The 19,731-nt window shown below is 41.8% G+C and overlaps 1 protein-coding gene across 2 annotated transcripts in view; it reads right to left on the bottom strand.

The window, feature by feature from the left end:
* The window catches only part of rictorb (RPTOR independent companion of MTOR, complex 2b), an 81,108-nt gene that overhangs the window by 5,044 nt on the left and 56,333 nt on the right, over window positions 1-19,731 (bottom strand). The window contains exons 22-37 of one of the 2 annotated variants that reach the window (XM_088911927.1): window positions 16,238-16,364; window positions 15,050-15,214; window positions 14,659-14,735; window positions 13,401-13,479; window positions 12,028-12,137; window positions 11,233-11,320; window positions 9,708-9,800; window positions 9,194-9,300; window positions 8,313-8,542; window positions 6,581-7,583; window positions 5,551-5,631; window positions 4,119-4,296; window positions 3,659-3,746; window positions 2,837-3,058; window positions 1,697-1,852; window positions 1,340-1,463 (exon numbers count right to left, since the gene is read on the bottom strand). In XM_088911927.1, the coding sequence (XP_088768053.1) occupies window positions 1,340-1,463; window positions 1,697-1,852; window positions 2,837-3,058; window positions 3,659-3,746; window positions 4,119-4,296; window positions 5,551-5,631; window positions 6,581-7,583; window positions 8,313-8,542; window positions 9,194-9,300; window positions 9,708-9,800; window positions 11,233-11,320; window positions 12,028-12,137; window positions 13,401-13,479; window positions 14,659-14,735; window positions 15,050-15,214; window positions 16,238-16,364 (2,928 nt within the window). The remainder of the gene's footprint in view (window positions 1-1,339; window positions 1,464-1,696; window positions 1,853-2,836; window positions 3,059-3,658; window positions 3,747-4,118; window positions 4,297-5,550; window positions 5,632-6,580; window positions 7,584-8,312; window positions 8,543-9,193; window positions 9,301-9,707; window positions 9,801-11,232; window positions 11,321-12,027; window positions 12,138-13,400; window positions 13,480-14,658; window positions 14,736-15,049; window positions 15,215-16,237; window positions 16,365-19,731) is intronic. The other variant, XM_088911928.1, reaches the window with a different exon arrangement.

Below are 19,731 nucleotides of genomic sequence, written 5' to 3'. Positions count from 1 at the left end.
GCTTCTAGATGCACGGTGACAAAAGAGCGTAAAACCTCTGAAAATCTTTTGATAACTGAACAACAAAACATTCGATCTGAAAAGTTTGTAATATTTTCATATTAAAATTTCTCAAAACGTAAACTGTATGTCACATTGACACAAAGTACACATAGTATTACAAAAATCTCCCCAAAAATCTTACAAAAACTCCAGCAGGAGTGGAGAGATGAAAACACCCGGGTAAACAAAGGTCACCAACTATAATGAAAGCAAAGATTTATACACAGGTGCGGCTCATGTGTTAATTAAACAGCAACTAAAGTTGGGATCATGTATTAAAAAAGGTGGCCGGGCTTGGTTGCCTACAATTACGGCTTGTGTTGCTGACAAAATGACTAAGAAAGAAGTTTTTTTTTATGTGGTTTGTTTTCCAGCAGTTTCAGTAGTCAAGACAACTCAATTTGCTAACATTTCAAGAACAGCGGTGTCTCATACTCCAGGACCATATAAGGGCAAGTAACTGCAGATCAACAGACTGCAAATTTCAGCCTAAGGCACAAACATCCAGTTTCATCAAACCCATTGAGAACTCCACAGAGAAGGACACAACTGCTAAGCACACACATCACATTGGGCATTTGCAAGTCCAGTGCTACAATTATCTGACATAAACAGTTACATCAATGTAACTAAACACAGTAAACCAATGCTTCCATTTTTTTTAAATGGAAACATTTCAGAAAAAGGTAAGAGCAGAAAGTATACAAACACTGCACTATTTTGCCAATTGTTTATGTTTTTTTTCCTTTTCTGCTTCCAATGAACCTCTACTTATTTCTAAACAATATTTATTATACTTCATAAACTACCAAATATCCCTGCTCGGATACAAGTGACAAATACTCATCTCTACAAGTGGATTGTACAGCGAGTTGAAGGAAAAATTCCTTGCTCCTATGCCTCCTCCTGCTGGTGTTAAAGGGTACGGCATTGCAGTTAAGCAGAGGTTATGCCTAAAGGGCAAATGTAAGCTTGTGAAAACATTTGCTTTCCTCAGTTACCAGGAGTGAGTTTTCCCTCACTATTGACATTCTAAGGGTTAAGGTTTCCTCTGTATTTTTTCACTGTCTAGGGAGAGAAGCACCCAGAGCATCATTTTTTGCTTTCTGTAAGGTGCGAGTGCAAATATACTTCAGTGTACTTTATCTGGTATCACCACTGCATTTCAAGTTCATACCTTTAGATTATATGACTAGGGTCAGGACTCTTGATGTACTCTGATCATTCTTGTGATCTTAAGTGCATTGAGACCCACTCAGATGAGTCATGAATAATTTTTCAGACAAATTCTGCTTACGTGAGCAGGCCGGTTTCGTGTCCTTTTGTTCCCACTGAGCTGCTGAGGTTAATGACCAGGCGCAGAACCTCTTTGCGTAGGAGAACTCGACAAGCAGGTGTGTCCTCTGATATGGTCTTCCCACCTAGGAAACACAAGGCCAGAGTTTCTGTTGGCAAATGAAACACGAGGTAGAAGCCAAAGTGTCATTAAAGTAGCACCTCCTGCGGTTTAGGAACTCAACCGAAACAAAAGCGTCATTTGGCGATTGGTTAGCTCAATGAGGGGTTCAAAACTGGAGAAAGAGAGCAGTCCGGAAGGGCCTCTGTCTCAGACTGGCAGAGACTGTTGAAAAGAGCAAGACTTCCACACTCTTACCCAGGACCAGCTCCGTGCTCCGAGTGCTACTGGCTGAGCCTTGAGAGACTGCGTCGCTGCATCCTGACACTCCCGAGAACTTGGACTGTGGCGTCACCTCCAGGTGATTGTGGATCGTCTGCCCACACCAGTCTGAATACGGAATGTCACTGAATTCTGGACGGGGAAGGCACATGGACACAAAGGCATTAAAAGGGCAAACTGGGTCAGCAATTGCAGTTTAATGCAACATATATTTCCAGTGATGGTCACTGATATTTCAGGTACTTAAAAACAAACAGAATGATGTACCAGGAAAGATAAGAGAAAAAGTTGAAGAGACGTTCATATGAAAGACTGGACCTCATCTGACAGCTCCCAAAATACAAGGTGACACTTTATTACTTTTTTTTTTTACCTCTAATAACAATACAGTTACACTAAAATGCAGTCGGAAAAAGAAGCTGTTCAACATCTCTGGCACTGGTGCACAAACTCACGGCTTGCTATATTAAAAGGTGATCTGCTGCTTACTTTCAACAAAAAGAGATTCCTACTAACTAAAACTTGAACAATATAAATGTATGAAGTAAGCAGTCCAAATAAAGCTATTTACCATATTAACATTCCCCCACCCAACACTGGCTACTTGAGATCAGATATGTTTAATGAAAATGTATATAGTGACAGACTATGGTTAAAGCAAAATAAACAGCATTAAAACACCTGTTACTGTTATATTATTATTTCAATGTGATCCATTTGCTCTTTCATGGGGACGCAGCAGCCTGTAACCCCTACTGAAACTAGTTGCCTAACTCTGCTTCCCATCTTGATCAAGGCTGCCAGTCCATACTGTATGTCTTCACTCCAACGACAGATGATGATGACAGTAAGTGACTGGCAGGGGACGAGGCTTGACAGCAAAGAACCTGCTTGCTCCTAATGATTTCTTTGTGCTGCCCAAGTACGTACGAGCCAGGCGAAGTGAAACAGCAAATCAACCCCTGATTTAACACCAGCAGCTTATTGTGAACAACAAATGATTGTCTCTGCCCCTGGCTTGCTTGAGAGCTGCACTTTTATCCCGCCGGGTTTGATGGGAGGAAAGGCTGTGTAGTTCTCCCGCCATCATGCCGGCCCACCTGCAGTCAGGCTTACCTGTGCGGTTTAAAGTGGAGTTGATCTGGTTGTGTGCCTGACAGCCCAGGACCTGGACACCGACGCAGTAAAGGCAGTTGTTGTCCGTGTGCTCCTGCAGCCCTGTGTCCTCAGAGTTGCTCAGGAGCTGCGCCTGGTCAGAGCGGCTTGTGTTCATCAGCTCTGTAATACTGATCTGCTGCCTAAGTGCCTGCAGGGGATTTCGACCGGACTCCCCAGGCCCTGAAACAACCACACAGCTCCTTAGTATCAACCACGCACAGCCAGAAGCCCTGCAACACTAGTGTTCACCTCCGGAGTTTGCCGTAAAGCAGGCGACATACAGGACAGCAAGCTGGCTATATCTTAACATTCATCATTCACTGATCTTATACAATACAAAACATTTGTTTACTGTATAAATTACTCATAGAAAACTCAACATGCATTAAACAAGTTCAAAACCTAAAGCATGCATTAACAGTTTCTTTGGAAGCAAGCATGTCTGATGTTTGATTATTTGTGACACAGGAGGAAGAGCCATGAACCTCAAAACTCACTTTTTCTTCACATACTGACCGGACCCCATTATTAGTACCAATTTCCAACGTGAAAAACCTTTTTTCAGTATATATTGGCCACTGAAACCCAATTGCTGAACAATTCACACCAGCATTTCAATCCTGCTGCCCCACATATAACTATATAACCTATATAACCTAACTAACAGGAGACTGAAGAGACATTTGTTGGAATCGTCTAATAATTCATGATGCTCACAGGGCTCCTTAGAAAGAAAGTAAGGCCTGTTTTAAGAAGAGAAGCAGCTGTTGTGTACTTTACCATCGGATTCACTGAAGACGAACTTTGCCAAGTGTTCATCAGCAGGTGGAGGACTGGTCTTCTGTTGGAAGTACGGAGTTTCTTTAATCTGCAAGTAAGAGACAGCTGTTAAACTCTGCTACACAAAAAGCTCCTATGAAACTGCAGATGCACAAACCTTTTCTTGCTGAGGGGATCAGAAAGAAGAGGTAATGAAAGTGGATTAAACTACATTTAACACACTATGCCATTCAACAGCACAGACCAAAATATATACAGTAAGTCCAGAATTCAAAATCAAGTGAAGTAACAGGATATGAGTCACTATCCCTTCCGCTCACAGCCTGCATGTTAATGAACACGGAGTGTAGGGGTTATTTTTCAAATTAAAACGATTACAGTTGTTACCTCAGCCTTAAGAGATGCGCATGCAGTGGATTCACTGAATCTGCTCTGATGGGACTTGCAAAGTTCACAGTACCTGGAACATTTCGTTGATGTCCATGGGAAGGGCCAGGCCGATGTAGTCATCCGAACAGCCGTAGGTGGCGCTAGACACCATGGAGCGCACTGAGGAGGAGCGCTGCAGCGTGTTCTGGTTGATGGGGCTCAACAGGTCTTCCTTATCCAGAGAGGCAAAGCTGAGGGCCTTCAGGAACCTGCACACAAGGACAATCCACCCGTCAGAGTGCAGTCAAGGAGCGCTTTCTACGCCAAAACTGCTGCGGAACAAAAGCGCTGCAAACATAAGAAGAAGGTGGCAACATTCTGGGGCTTGTCTTCTGCTTTAAACAAAACAGCCAACTACAGAGAGTTCATTGCCTATCCTTGCATTCACCTCTGTTCACAAGAAAACACAGTTGCTTCACTTTGCTTTTTAAATAACATACTCAAAACCATAGAATGCAGTGAGACGTTATACTATTAACACACAATTTGGATGTTTGCATGTATTGCTATGGTAAATTGCCATACCGATTTTAAACTTAAAAAAGAGTTTTTGACTCTACCATTAAAATCTGCCAGCATTTGACATCAGTACTGAAAATGTGAGGTGAGTACAAGAATATAAACTAAGATCCCTTTGCAAAGACTTACTATAACAAACCTCAGTGCCCAGTCAGAATGAAAGTTTTGCTTTGTCTTAAGCGTCTGGTGAGCAATAAAAGGCAGTCAAGAACAGCAGCTTTGCCTCTGGTTAAAAAGACGGACAATGTTAGCCACCCCACCCTACCCTAATTGTTTGTCATCCCAGGTGGTGGCTCATTTGAGCCGACGATTAGCCAGTTTTTTTTTGGCATTTGCGTGTGGGAAATTGGCATTTTGGCATTTCCATCCTTGGAAACCTTCTCCATCTTTCCAGCATTGCTTGCCGAAAGAGTCGAAAAGACAGGTCATAAAAGGCCCCTTACCGCAGAGTGCTACACAAAAATGTACACCCTAACGTATGCAATTTCAGATGCTTATCAGTATTAATTCTTGGACTCTCCCCAACTAAAAAAACACAATACTAATGAACCCAGTGAGCCGAATCTCAGGCTTTTCCTCTTGAGAATTGTCTGCTTCATGTGAGTAGTGTACTAGGACTTGTTACTGACCAAAACCCTGCTTTTAACAAACCAAGAGCTGGAACGGCTCTGCTTGGGCTGCGGTAGATTGACAGTAAACCTTGTCAGGGATCAGCGCTCTATTTTCTATGCAAAATGCAAACACGATTCTTTAGGGTTGGTCCAATGCCTTGAGGGAATTCTGGGATGGGTCTGCGAAGCAGGAGAGATGCTGCAGGAACGGAAGGCAGGAGGCCATGGGGAGCAGGCGGGAGGGGGGGAATATCCCCAAGGAGTGGTCCTTAAAACAGGTTTCTCTAAGGGTTAGAAAGAAACAGAAGAAAACTCCACGGAGAAGCAACGCACCATGGCAGGAGATTTCTTGATTGTCGGCGCTGGTTCGTGGCTGTGCCTTGAGAAGAACAGCCAAATCTCTTTAGTGAGAACCTGAAGGGACCACCAAAAAACAGTTCTGATTACCCGTTTTTTACTTTCAGGAGGGGCTTCTTCGGCATTTGTGCCCCCCCTTCTTGCCGTCCCTGCCACTGGGAGCATGAAAAAGCTGTCAGGCTTGTGGTTCTGCAGTAGGGGGAGTTGATCTTAATGAAGAGGTTCTACTGTATGGGTGTCAAGGAGCATTCTTTCTGGCTCTATTTAGCCACCCTCTCTGAAATAAAAAGCTTCATTAAAATGCAAGAGAAAAAAAGTGAAGAATTTTGTCACACAGGTCCAAACTCCATGGAACACCAGGAAAGCTGCATAGCTGGGAAGGGCACAAGTATACCGTCTTCTAAACCAACTCGAGGTGCTTAAATATGTTTACTTATCCAGACAAGGTAATTCATTGTTCTGATAAACCAGGGCATTTGACATCAAAGCACCTGAAGCTGGTTTACGAGCCAACATGCCAAACCCAGCTGCAGAGCCTAGCAAGGCAACTTCCACCAAATAACACAGAAGCTCCTGAGCTTTTTGAGATGCAAACTTACTTTATGGAAAAGTACCAAGTGTTTTACGTTTTGCAGACGTTTGGAAAGAAAAAATCAAAACTCCAATGACACATGCTCTTGAGAGAATTTCTCATACAAAGTCTCCCCTGAAAAGGTATTAATTGTGAGAGCAGTGCAAAGAATGCCTTGGAGACTTGGTCCCAACACCTAAGATTGCTTTAAAAATAGGTGCAAAAATGTTGGCTCTCCTCAAAGCCAACTCTCCACTTAAACTCCCTTTTGCCTTTTTACGCCACCTCGCCCCGGTTCACAGTTCTCCGTCTCAGGTGACAATGACACGGCATTACCAGAGATCTTGCTCTAGGGCAGGAGACCTGCAGGAGACCTGTGGAGCAGCGCAGTTAAGCAGCACTGCTCATCGTGAGAAGGACAAGGCAGCAACCTACCTTCGGGGGGTGAGTCTGGAGTCCAGGCTACGGGTCTTCATGGTGATTGTGTCAGTGAAGAGCACGTCCTTGGCCGGAGACGCCAGCGCCTCGGAGTGGGAGAGAGAGGGGTGGATCCTCTGCTGCTGCAGCCGCTTGAGGGTGGCGTAGCCAAAGGCATCCCTGGGGCTGGTGTACATGAAATTGTAGTCAGCAAGGCTCTTGATGGTGGTGACCGAGGTCGCCTTGAGTGACTGGGCCCGGCGCGGGAGGGTGTGCGAGGAGCCGGGGGGCACCAGGGAGACGGAGTTGGACTTGGAGAGGGGCAGGTGGTTGGCTTGCGGCGTGAGGGAGTGGAGAGTTTTGACAGTCTTGGTGCTCACCACCGTGTTGAGGCTCACACAGTCAGTGTCAATGGTGCCGCTCTCCACCCCGCTCACCGTCTCCCGGGAGGGGCTGGAGCTCATGGAGCTGATGCCACTAGTGGTGGTGTCTGTGTTGAAGCTCTGGCTGCGGCTCTTGAACTGCGCTCCGGCCGTGCCATCCCCCACCAACCTTTCCCGGCTGGCGTGTTCCCGGTGGTTCTCGCCGCCCCCTCCTAGTACCCGGGGCAGCTTCAGCTCTGGCTCCCCAATGCTGGGCGTGCTGCCCTGGTCCTCTGAGGCCTTGCTTCCCACAAAGGACGTCTCCAGGCTCACCGTGGGGCTTTTAGAGAACCGGTTCCCATTGAACACGGGCGTGAACACGTCGCCCTGCGAGTAGCTGGAGGGCTCGGTGACGGTGCGGTTGCGCCTTAGGCCCGGCTTGGGCTCTGTGGGCGTCTTCCCTCCCTTGGGGTCGCTGCTGCTGCGCAGCTTCTTGCTGGGCAGGGTGAGAGAGTTGATGAAGCGGTTCCTGACGAAGCGGCTGGAGGCCAGGATGGTCAAGCGGCTGCGGTCCTTCAGCGTTTTGGGGCGCATGAAGAGAGGCTGGTCCTCGTCCTCGCCGGTCCCGTCACAGCGGTCATCATCCAGAATGTACATACCTGAAATGACAAGCACCACCTTCAGAAATACTAATAATCATTGCTGCCAGTGCGGGTATCGGTCAAAATGAACCAACTGAAGAAAGAAGGAACACAGGGTCAAAACCTTAAACATTGTAAGAAATCAGAGGAGTTATTTTTTTTTACTGTCTGTCATGAATTAATGCCATGTTTCAACAACTGAATGCAAAATAAGACATGATGTCATGTAAAAACAGAAGACAACATCAAAGTAACACTATAGATGGGCATTGCGCAATAAACACAATGTTTGGTTCAGCAAAACGTAGACTGTTTTAAAGCACAGAAGAGGAATAAAACTTTACAGAGGAACAGTTTTATGAATAAATACTGCTCCAAGCTTTACTTGAAAATACCACCTTATGTTCTTATGTTCCCTGTAGATGGGCAAAAAAAAAAATGATCAACGTGAAGATAAACAGCTACTCTGTAACCTACTTTAAAATCTTTTCACAAAACTATTGAAATAATGAAGCAAACACAATAAACACAAATAAAACAAGAGGGTAGTGATAAGCTCTTTAACAGTGCTATGCTGGAACATTTGTTTCTGAAACTGCCTAAACATAAGCTGGGACTTGTAACCCTGACCCTGGAGACCGACAGTTGATCTCTGAATGGCTTTACGAGACTAATTATTTGCCAGTAAGGCTTTCCAGTTGTCTAACAATAAGGCACGGCCACCAGGAGGCAGTGAAGGATGCTCACTGGGCTGTGTGGACTCGCTCTCGCTGTTGTGCCGAGAGCTGGTGGACTCCGAGTTGAGGCTGAGCGTGCTGGGCACGGAGGGCAGCTCGCTGCAGAGCGTCTCCACGTCGTCGGGGACCACCGGCCACAGCTGCCTGCGGCTGTGCCGCACCGCGTCCCAGCTGTGCTGCTTCAGTATGTCACAGCCCTGCTTGGTCTTGGCCATCAGGCCTAGGACGTACAGGCAGGTTCTAGGAGAAGAGGGCACAAAACAGCCAATCAAGATTACCATCATCATAAATATTTCAATCATTCTGCCTGTGTAAAGGCCATGACAAGGAATAACACAGCTTCCTTCAGTGTAGGGTACAAACCATCACAGACTCCCAGACGCTTCAGCTCATCAATTATTGAGTTGATTAACGTTCAGGTCATCAAGGCAGCAGGATGAAAAATCTTGCTTACTTAAACAGTAGGAAGACAAACACAGGTAACTAACAGACAAAATAATTCCTGTGTACTGTGATGGCAAATCACTGGTGTAAAAGAACTACAGTGTACTGTCCTTATGTGCACTGGGCATTTAAAGATTGGTAAACATTGATGGAGTAAGAGTCAAAGTCAGGTTCAGAGGTAGTCTGTGAATTCTGATTCAGAAGGACTGTACTCTAATAAAACCGGCAGTTCCCAAGCAACAGCCAACCAGGTTTATTAATTCTCATTTTTTTTATCTGGCTGTTTCCTAAAAGAAGCTAAGGTATCAGCTTTGATAGCATGGCTGGGTGGCTTGTTCCAGTTTCCCAAAACCCTTTACAGAAATAAGTGCCTCCCCTCCACAGAGTAACATTTTGTTATGAACAAATACATTATCTGCAAAACTGCCTGCTTGTTCCGTCCCTTACCCTCGGATGGAGAGAACTTCACAGTTCTGTGCCAGGGCTATAATGTCTGGCACGACGTTCTCCTCCTGAAGGAGATTTAGACCCCAGTTTGAAGTGCCAATGTTACCCTGAAAACAAACAGGCTCAGATCAGCAATTAGTAACCTTGACAAAAAAGATCAATGTTGGAAAAATATTTACAGTCACTGAAGGTAATCATGGAATGAATATCTATTGACTTTGCACTGTTATATTTTATTTAGGGATGTAAAATTACTCAGTCTTAAAACCGGGATCACAAAGTGGGTTACTGCAGTATGAAAAGTAAATGGTAGATCTGAGGATACAGGACTGACTAATATTTGTCTGCCAAGATTAAGACAAAAGGTGTTTCTATCTTAAACGCAACTGTCAAACCAAGGCTGTTTTTCCCTTGCCAAATGCACCAAACACTTACTTTGTAGCACATCAAACCAGAGACACCCTATCATTCATCACTATTCACTTTTAAAGCATAACAGGGTGAAGTGTGTTACCAAGGCCCAAAGCGCTGCTTTGAGATGCTTCACGCCTTCCCATTTGTCCAGCATGGGAGACCGCACAGTGTAACTCAGGTCTGGCACGATACTCTGAGAACAGCAAAGGAAGAAAAGAGAAAAGAAACTTTGGATAAATATCAACACCAACTGCCCAGCCAAGGCCACAGAGAACTTTTCTAAAACACCTGGGGCACAGAGGCGAATAAAAGGAAAAATGTAAAATGGTTTAATCACGGCCATCTCTGTGGAGAGGTTTCTGAGAAATATCTAAAATATATTTCAAGGTAGAAGGAACTTCCTCATTGTACAAATAGTGCCTGGTTTTTACAAAATGATCTTCGAGGTTGATGTGAAGGACACCCGACAAGGTCGCCACACGACAGACACGCTGCAGTACCAGTTAGACATTAAAGACTTCAGTATTTTCCTCTTTACTGGTTTCTCTTGTCAGTTAGCTTGAATCTAGAGGAGGCATGTGAGGGGGGTCTAGCTCTTGTCTTTAAAGTCAGCAGGGTCTCACTGACCATTGTGTTTTTGACACATTTCCCATCTCCCAGGCCTAGAAAGTGCGTTGCCCTCATACAGGCCCTCACATGTTGAACACGCAGGGTCTTTAAACCACTGATGACATAGCTCACCCTTTCCTTGAATGAAAACCTTGTTTGTTTAATGTAACCAAACTGGATGAACAAAAAGCAGAAGACTTTCAAGTTAAGCAGAACAGAGATCCCTCACTGACACTGTTTAGAAGACTTGGTTTGAGTAATTTCTTGTTTCCCCTGTAACTCATTCACTCCATTTGTCTTATCAAGCTCTTGTGTTTGACATACAAGTAAGTACTTATACACTTGCTGCAGTCACAGTGTATTAAACAGAACATTCTGCAGCAGCAATTCTTCAAAACAATGTCATCAGACATGTCCAACTGTCTTCTCTCTCCTCTGGTCTGCAAAGCAGGTACAGAAGCTCCAGACTTACTAAAAACTTGTCTCAGTTCATCACAGGCAACGTCTCATTGTCTTGTGATAGAACCATGGGTTGCATGAGCACTCTGCAAATATTGATCGAGAGGTTCTGTGTCTAAAATAAAAGGAAACCCCACAGAGCTCTGTGACTACAACTATGCCTAGTGTCCAGTCACACAACCAAAATGAAATATTTTCCAGGAGTTCTGTTCCTTATTTATCTACTGCAGACAGAATGTAACTAAGGCCAGAAACAAAACAGAATCAAAATAAAAACAATAGTTTTCATGAATTTCCTTAGAATTTTGCAATGTCCAAAGATTTCTTATGATTCCTGATTTTGAGCATGCATTATATTAGCAAACAGCAAAAGTCTGTGTTGTCTATATCTTCAGAGCTTTTAAAAAAGCTCCTCATGTTTCTATCAAGAGAGCCATGACATAAAACTGTTTAGGTCAAATAATATTGCTATGAGGTATGCAGAGCACTACAAATGCCTGGCATAGCTCCAGTCAAAGGTTCAAAGGTTAATCTGCTCCCCCCTCTTCAGCAAGTACCTGAGCCTCAAGCAGATGGCAGCCTGTTTTGTCATGGACCAGCTGACCGTACAAGTGTACAGGAAGGTAGACATTTGGCCTCTGTAACCTGCAATATTGAACACAGCTATTTAAAAGAGCAGTTAATGACAGAATACACAAGCATCCTACTTTTCATCAGTAGGCAGAACATTCTGGAGGACAGACACAAAAAGAAGAAAGTCTTTTCAAAAGCAGGAATGTAAATAAAATACTCCCCAATCATATTCATGTTACGTTTTGCAGGCCCAAGTGGAAACAGTACATTTAAGGCAAAAAAACAAACACAGTGAGGTGATGCTAATCCATTCAAAATGGGGCAACAATTATCCAGCCTCTGGTGCTGTTATTTATACAAGAGAATGTGTAGTTCATAAAATCTAGATTTGATTCAGCTGCTGTCCAAAGAGAAACTCACCCAATTCTCTCAAGCACTAAATAAAACTGTCGAATAGCGACCTGCTTCTATGATTCAATGCATTGCCATCATTATTTTTAAACAGATAATATGGATAAACAGATTAAATCTACACTTTATGACATCAACATTAAATTTGCCAAATAATTCACAATTCCTAGAAAACTATGGCATGTTGGCTCAAAAAACAAAACAGCAGTAAGGTTCCATGATTCAAAATTTGCTTCCTGCAGTGCCATTTCAAAATACCACTGATGGACTGAGACAGTTGCAATCAAAGTAGGAGTTCACTCAGCCAATTCAAGAAAAGTTTAAAGGCCAAGAAGACTGAAGTTCTGGTTGAGACACTTTAGCTTCACCTTTGGTTGCTCCGTCTTACGTAGTTGTCTCCATCGACAGGTTTGCGGTATGTAGTGAGTGCTTCGTTCAGCTGCTCTTCAATCAGATCTACATATTTCAAATTGTACTCCTGCGGGAAAAGAAGATCAAATGAAACGGGAACTCTGATCATTTTACATTGCCGACCCTTCAAAACACTGGAAACGTGTGTTTGGAATGTGTATCTTTGTGTAATAATTCTTTCTGGAGATCCTTTGTCCACAAGCGGCTAAAACAGACCTGAAGGGATATGAATCAACAATTAAAATCTCTGATAGCAGGACTTCAGTTTCATCTCTCATCCAAACATGTTACAAATGCACAGCAGGACACTGGGTTGAATCAGGGAGCAGCTTCTGATGTTGCCTGTGCCTAGTAAGATACTATAATGATTTGCCCCCAACAAAGGCCTTCCACAAAAAATAGGCAGCCTGGACAAAATGGACCAAGGATCTCCTACCCACTTATTAGTCCTCTGTGCAGTTATCTGCTTCCAGCTTAACTTCATGTACAGGACACGTATAATGTAAATATATAGGTACCTTCAGGCTTAGTCCATTTTGTCCAGGCTATCTATTTTTGTGTGAGAGTCCTGTGTTTGGACGAATCATTATAGTATCCTACTACTACACCACTACCAATACATTCCCCTTAAAAACATTTCAGAATAAATTCCCAACAGCCCTTTGTACTTGAGGAGAGTAGACATCTGAGAACTAAGCTTAAGCATTCGGGAAAGTAACATCTGCACATTCATTAAAATTTTAAGAGTGAACTTTCGAACATGATGACTGCAAAAATAGTACGGCTCAACTCAAGAAAACTGTCTTCTGGAAAATGGTACTAAGCACAAATTTGCAGTGCAATGGCATCAATGAAGATGAAACAGCATCATCTGCTGCTTTAATTTGACAACACATAAATAAAAAAGCCCATTAACAATAACTTAGCATCCAATGACAGACCACCAGCACCAAAGGAAAAAACCTTTAAATAAGAAAATTAGTTCATTAAAGAATCATCAGAATTTATTACTATTCTTTTCCACCAAGAGTCTCAACCGAATGTTCATGAACTTACTGAGCTGCTTTGTAACCTACTACTTAATCATTCCCACCAAAAATGTCAGTCTTCATGAACACACCGCGTTTCTTAAATTATTTACTCATTCCCATCATGAACGTCAGTGCATCTCATCTGAGCTGCCTGATCAATTATGAATTGCTCCTTCTCACCAAGAACATCAGTCTTCATGAACCCTTGTAGGTCAAATAAGGAAACAAATGCAAAGCACATGTACAGTAAAAGCCTATGAGTCTATGATAAGCAAAGCAGGCACAGTGCCATTGCTTACCTTCTGCCATTTCTCCAGCTGTTTGGTAACATATCCCCTTTCATTTAGGTAGGAAAAGCCCTTTGGAATGGAAAGAAACCTAAAGCAAATAGAAAGAGCAGGATTTAATGGAATTAAAAATTTGGTCATTCACACAACATGGAATTTAGCCCAGGGGTTTCCAGGCTCTGCTGCTTTCTACAAAGAAATAGCATACTATGGGCCACTACATGAAAGCTGAAATGCCAGTTGATTATTTAGAAACATTGATGACGTTGTGCCATCTCAACCACACAACTTGCATACAAAAATGGAATACTGACAGCTAAGAGTACAATAATTACAACTGTATTAAACCGCTAATTGAAATTACAGTTCAGTTTTAATTACTGCAGAGTACTGCCATACCTATGCACCATATAAGCATAATATCTCCAAGTGCTAGCATTATAGTCATAGGTCACGTTTCTATGTATATTTACTTTTTGTATGACTGTAATTTCTGCAGAATAACTGTAAGCCAAATTGAAATACTGCATTCTCTTACCTACAGTTTTCAAATTAGCTAGTAATACTGTTGTGCTTGTGGACGGAAAATGAATTACAAAAAGGAGAAAAAAAATGCACACTCAATGATAACAGAGATGTTGTTCCTTACGAGAAATTGAGGAAAAAGGCAGAATAACCCAGATGCACAGTGCATACTCCCTCTTCTCCAAAATGGGTTGTTCTGCAGACATAAGTCTTCGGCAGAACAAACATCTAAACATCGAACATTTGGCTAGACACAGATCTCATCTAGGCAAAAGTTTCTGAGCTGCTGGCATTCCAAGTGAATAGAAACCCCCCTTTGTAAAAGGAATGGACAGATAAACTAACCCACCTGTCCAATTAGCAATTTTTAAACTCAGTATTAAAATATTCAATATACATCAATACATTTCTAAAAATACAAATATCAAAAGCAACCCATTTAATTAGAAAAAATGACTTAAAACTAATTATATTGAAAGATTCTTTACCCAGGTGTTTATGAATAAACGTATATTTATAAAAGAGGTTTGAAATCTAATTCTGTCTTTAATTACTGAGGTGTTAAAGTGTCAGAAAGAGAAATAAGGAAATTTAAATATCGAGAAAACGCAAAATACAGAATCTGAATTACAAACAGGTGCAGATGAGAATATGTGGGCAGACTGGACCATTATCTCAATCACTCTCTAGCGACAACACTGATCGCTCAAGATCCTTGTGTGGTTCTCACTCCTACATCCCTTACCGTAGAAGAAGCAACAGTCCTTTATCTCCTAAATGGGACAGTGCTGGCTTCATCTGAATTAGTGCATGGAGATTGGCCTAAAAAATGAAGCACAAGAAATGTCAAGATACTGTATACACAACTAAAATAAAAAGCAACTATAATCAATTACAAACTACCAATAGTGCAGCCTAGTCCTTCTACTCAAACAACCCTTCAAAGGCCCCTGGTGCCAACAGCAGACTCCCATACGTTGAAGTTCTTCCCAACAGTGAGGTAGTCGAGGATATTCCTGCCGTCTCAGGCCTATCTGACCCCATTGGTGCTCTGCCTAACAGGTCCTGCCCCTTGAGGAACTCCTAGTCACAGTTTATTCTCTTTTTGCCTACATCTACCTAAGGACACAGCTTACCTTGTCCTCACAGGCCTCATCCAGGATGTCGAGGGCCTCCATGGAGATGGTCTTGTTCTTATCATGCAGCTGAGTCACCAGCAGCTCGATTCCCCAGTTGCTGAAGAATTCGATGTTGGCCCTCAGGAGAACTCGTAGGTGCTTGGTTGCATACAGCCTGCAGCTCTGTAATGCAAGCGTGGATGAGAAGGACACCAACCTCCTGAAGCACCTGTTTCTCACCAACACTAGAGGCACTTTGGAGACCTTGTTTCTGTGAGGACTGACTCAGACAGTGCAAGTCTGAACTGGTAGACCCTGCTGAAGTGGGACTTCAAGTAAGAATGGAAAAGTACAATCTTCAGTGAAAGACACCCTTTCGTGGTTCTAACCTGAATGTCACATGTGGGAATCATGGCAATGAACTGAAGTAGAAGTACTTTTTGAAAACAAGGCCAATGCTTCATGCTAATGCAGATCAGGCCACCCACATAACAGTTTATAACACAAAAGCCAGAACACTACAGTTTTATTTCTATGCTGTTATATTCACCTTCAGATTTAAGAACCACATAATACTGACTTAATTTCACTGTATATTCTCACAGTATATTAATTTCACTGTATATTCTTTATTTTGCAAAGCTTATATAGGTAAGTACTAGTATGTGAACTTTACATGGCGGTAGACAGTTTGGAAATACAAAGGGCAGACTGACACCAAAGGGGAAAACAAAAGGCCACACTTATCCATGGTTAAAAAATAAAGAGGAAGATAATGGGTTTGTCAGTATTTTACAATCTTATTTCTCTGTTTTACAATTAAAAGCATAACTAAGGCTTTGGTTGTATTCTCTGGCTTTGGCTCTGTACAGCTTCACACTTGACATAACTATTTCTCTTTGTGACATTCATAAAATTTTGCAGGAGGGAAGCACCACACCAGTCCTGGAGGGCCAAAAGGTTAATTGTTTGCCTGCCTCCTAAGCCCTTAATCACGTAATTGATGCAATGACTTGCTTAATTGGATTGAGTGAAGTTTCTGCTGGAAAGAGCTATAAAACCTGCATAAAAGCAGCCCCTGAAAACTGGAGTTGGGCCCCCCGGTATTATGATATCGTTTTACTGGCAGCTTCCTTATTTAGTCTGCATAAGGACGGCGAACTCCTTATGAAACAGGTTTATAACAACACCAGCTATAATACTTACGTCTGTAGCTGCAGTTAAGATTTTGGACAGGATGACCCTGGCCAGACCATCACGACTGTAGTCCAACGTGGAAACGGTCAGTTTTAACAAGTGGTCCTGGTTCTTCAGTGAACAAAGATTTAGCAGACTGGGAAAAAGAAAATTAGCAGAGATGAAAGAGGGAAATCATCAATACTACGGTTGCAAGCAAAAGTTTGTGAACTCTATGGAATTACCTTGATATCTGCATTAATTACTCATAAAAATGTGGCCTGATCTTCAACTAAGTCACAATAATAGACAAACACAATCTGCTTAAACTAATAACACACAAACGTAATTCTTCTTGTCAATATTGAACACATCGTTTAAACATTCACAGTCCAGAATGGAAAAAGTATGGCAACCATTGTATTTAGTAACTGGTAGAACCTCCTTTAGCAGCAATAACCTCCACCAAATATTTCCTGTAGCTGCTGATTAGGCTTGCAGATTTTAGACCATTCCTTCTTTCAAAACTGTTTCAGTTCATTGATATTTCTGGGATTCCTTGCGTGAACAGCTCACTTCAGGTCATGCCACAGCATCTCAATTGGGTTGAGGTCTGGACTCTGACTTGGCCATTCCAGAACAGAAATTTTCTTCTGTTTTAGCCATTCTGTTGTTGATTTACTCCTGTGCTTCGGGTCATTGTCTTCTATTAAGCTTCAGCTGAACGACCGCTTCCCTGACATTCTCCTGTAAAATTTCTTGATACAATTTTGAATTCATTGTTCCCTCTATGATAGCAAGCTGCCCAGGCCCTGAGGCAGCAAGGCAGCTCCAAACCATGAAGCACCCTCCACCTTCACGGTTGGGATGAGGTTTTGGTGTTGGTGTGCAGTGCTATTTTTCCTCCAAACATACCATTGCGCATTTCTGCTAAAGAGGTCAACTTTTGTCTCATCTGTCCACAGAACATTGTCCCAGAAGCATTGTGGAACATCCAGGTGGTCTTTTACAAAAGTGAGACGTGCAGCAATGATTTTGTTGGAGAGTAGTGGTTTCCTCCGTGTTGTCCTTCCATTAACACCGTTTTTGTTCAGTGTTTTTTTTATAGTGGACACATGATAGTGACTCCAATTAGCTTTTGGAGAAGACATTAGCCTAGAGGTTCACATACTTTTTCCAGCCTAGACTGTGAATGTTTAAATTATGTGTTTAGTACTGACAAGAAGTACAACTGTTTGTGTGTTATTAGTTTAAGCAGATTGTGTTTGTCTATTATTGTGACTCAGTTGAAGATCAGACCACATTTTTATGAGTAATTAATGCAGAAAGCAAGGTAATTCCAAATGGTTCACAAACTTTTGCTTGCAACTGTATATATACTGCAACAGATAAATAACTGAAAACCTCTCAGATTTAATGATGAATGATCTTTCTTAAGAGGAGCCTCAGTAAATCCCATTATTTGGCTCTGGTGAAGGTTATTTTTCCTCCAGTTGGAGCTGCTGGCAGAGGTCTCTGATGCTTTAACTTTTGACAGTTATTGTTAAGCAGTACTTCATTGCCAGCATTTTTTTTCCAACATCAACATGTCAGTTTTGTGCCGGAAAAATGACTAGAAATTCCATAACAATTCAAAGATGTTTTTTAGTGGGTAAACAAGTACATTTTGAAGATTTTTTTCCACTAGGGCCTCGGCGATTCAATTGAGAACAGAGACGAAGAAACAAGCTAATAGCAGCAATACGAAATCATAAATGCCAAGATGTTTCCTAGGTCTCAAGGAAAAGCTGCAAGCAAACCCGTCACTGTGTTCCGAAGGGCAGTATTTCGACTGGCAGTTACTGTCAAAGATACCCTACCACTGATTTTGTTCTGGTACCTGAAGATAACTGTAATTCCACGCCTGGTAGCTAGTCAAGAGTGGCTTTAAGAGTACTTTGTTGCTTTGGGTCAATAAATGTGTCTATCAAAAAATTAATAAGTGTCAGCAAGTGAGCCACAATTTAGAAAGCAAGTCATCAGACTCTTCTTGTTGAGTAAATTTAGGGTCAGTCAACCACACACTGTAACAGAAGGGTTATGTAACAAGCCTTGAAACAGGAAAAATGAGTGGTGAGTGAAACGTTAGTCTAAAATTCCTGCCAGAATCCCCAAAACCTAGCATCTCTCGGGTATTTTACTAAATTGGTATCACATTACACAAAAGAAGAAATGCCTGGTTTCAGAGCTGTAACTAATTAAAAATGTTTCATGAACACGAAGTAAAAGTCTTAAATCATGGTATACACATTAATACTTGGTGTGTTGGCTAAATAACATCCACAGGCACAATCTTTTCTATTTTTTTATTTCTGTCTTTACTTTTGCTCTTTAAGGCTAAAATTAGCCTATTGGTACAGAGCAATAAATCAATTTAGAGCAATGAAGTAGTCAGCCAGCATGCTGCTAGCTTTTTATATTTCATTATTTGGAGTGAAAAGAGAGCCCCACTTATATTAATCTCACTGCTACCTGGTTTGTTTGAAAGAAAAAAAGTATATAAACTGTTTTTAAAAACTGAATGTGTAAACGTAATGCTTAGCTTTTATGTTTATTGATAGTTTTAAGACATCTTAAGATTCCAGACTGGAGGGTTTAATCCCAGATGGGACAATATCATTGTACCCTAAGAAACTCATATTTCTTGAGTAGGTGCCCTACTAGATAAATGTGTATTCTCCAAATCAACATTATACATGATGATTTGTTCTCAATTGGCTGATCTGGTTAAATAAAAATATTAGTCAACACTTGACATAGTGTTTGAAGCTTAACCATTCTCCACATTTGTAAGAGAATTTATTGACTTTTTGGATGAAAGTGAAAAAAAGAGAAAAAAATTATACAATGAAATAAGAAGCAAGGCCAAAAAAATTAAATGTGTAAAAAACCTGTTCACTTAAATAATAAGATGCCAGGTAGACAGGACAGTTTCCTTGCTCCATAATAAACCAAAGCAATATGAACACGAACATTCATCTGTGTATTTCATTTTCCAGCAGGGAGTTGCTTTCATGTGGTTTTCTCTTTACACAAGGAGCTGAACTATTTCCTTCATTCAGTGCTGTACTGGAGCACCCATCAGAGTGTCATTAATTTTCCTGCCAATTCATAAAACGCTTTTATAATGGTCAGGTTGCAGTTAGCATTTTTTTCCCCCATTCAAGTCAATTGGCTGTGGTGGACATTGTATTTAGTCTTCTAATCTGCACACTCTATGATTGAAGAAGGGACTGAACATTTCTTCACACTCCCTCAAGTGCTGCATTAGAAATACCTTAGGCATCGAAAAACGGCTAACTACATACAACATCATTCCTGGGATTGTATTCACACTGAAGAAAATACATAACACAAATAAAGTTGTTTTAAATAGGGGTAAATAAAAACGCTCATAATGATTAATTTGACTAAAATTTCACTGAGAGCATTGGCTTCAGATAAGGATGCAAGCATGTCAATATTTGATAGTCTCCTGCCTGTGC

Source organism: Atractosteus spatula, chromosome 3 (assembly GCF_055471065.1).
Source record: "Atractosteus spatula isolate fAtrSpa1 chromosome 3, fAtrSpa1.hap1, whole genome shotgun sequence".
Lineage (NCBI taxonomy): Eukaryota > Metazoa > Chordata > Actinopteri > Semionotiformes > Lepisosteidae > Atractosteus > Atractosteus spatula.
This window is presented reverse-complemented; position numbering and strand designations above follow the sequence as displayed.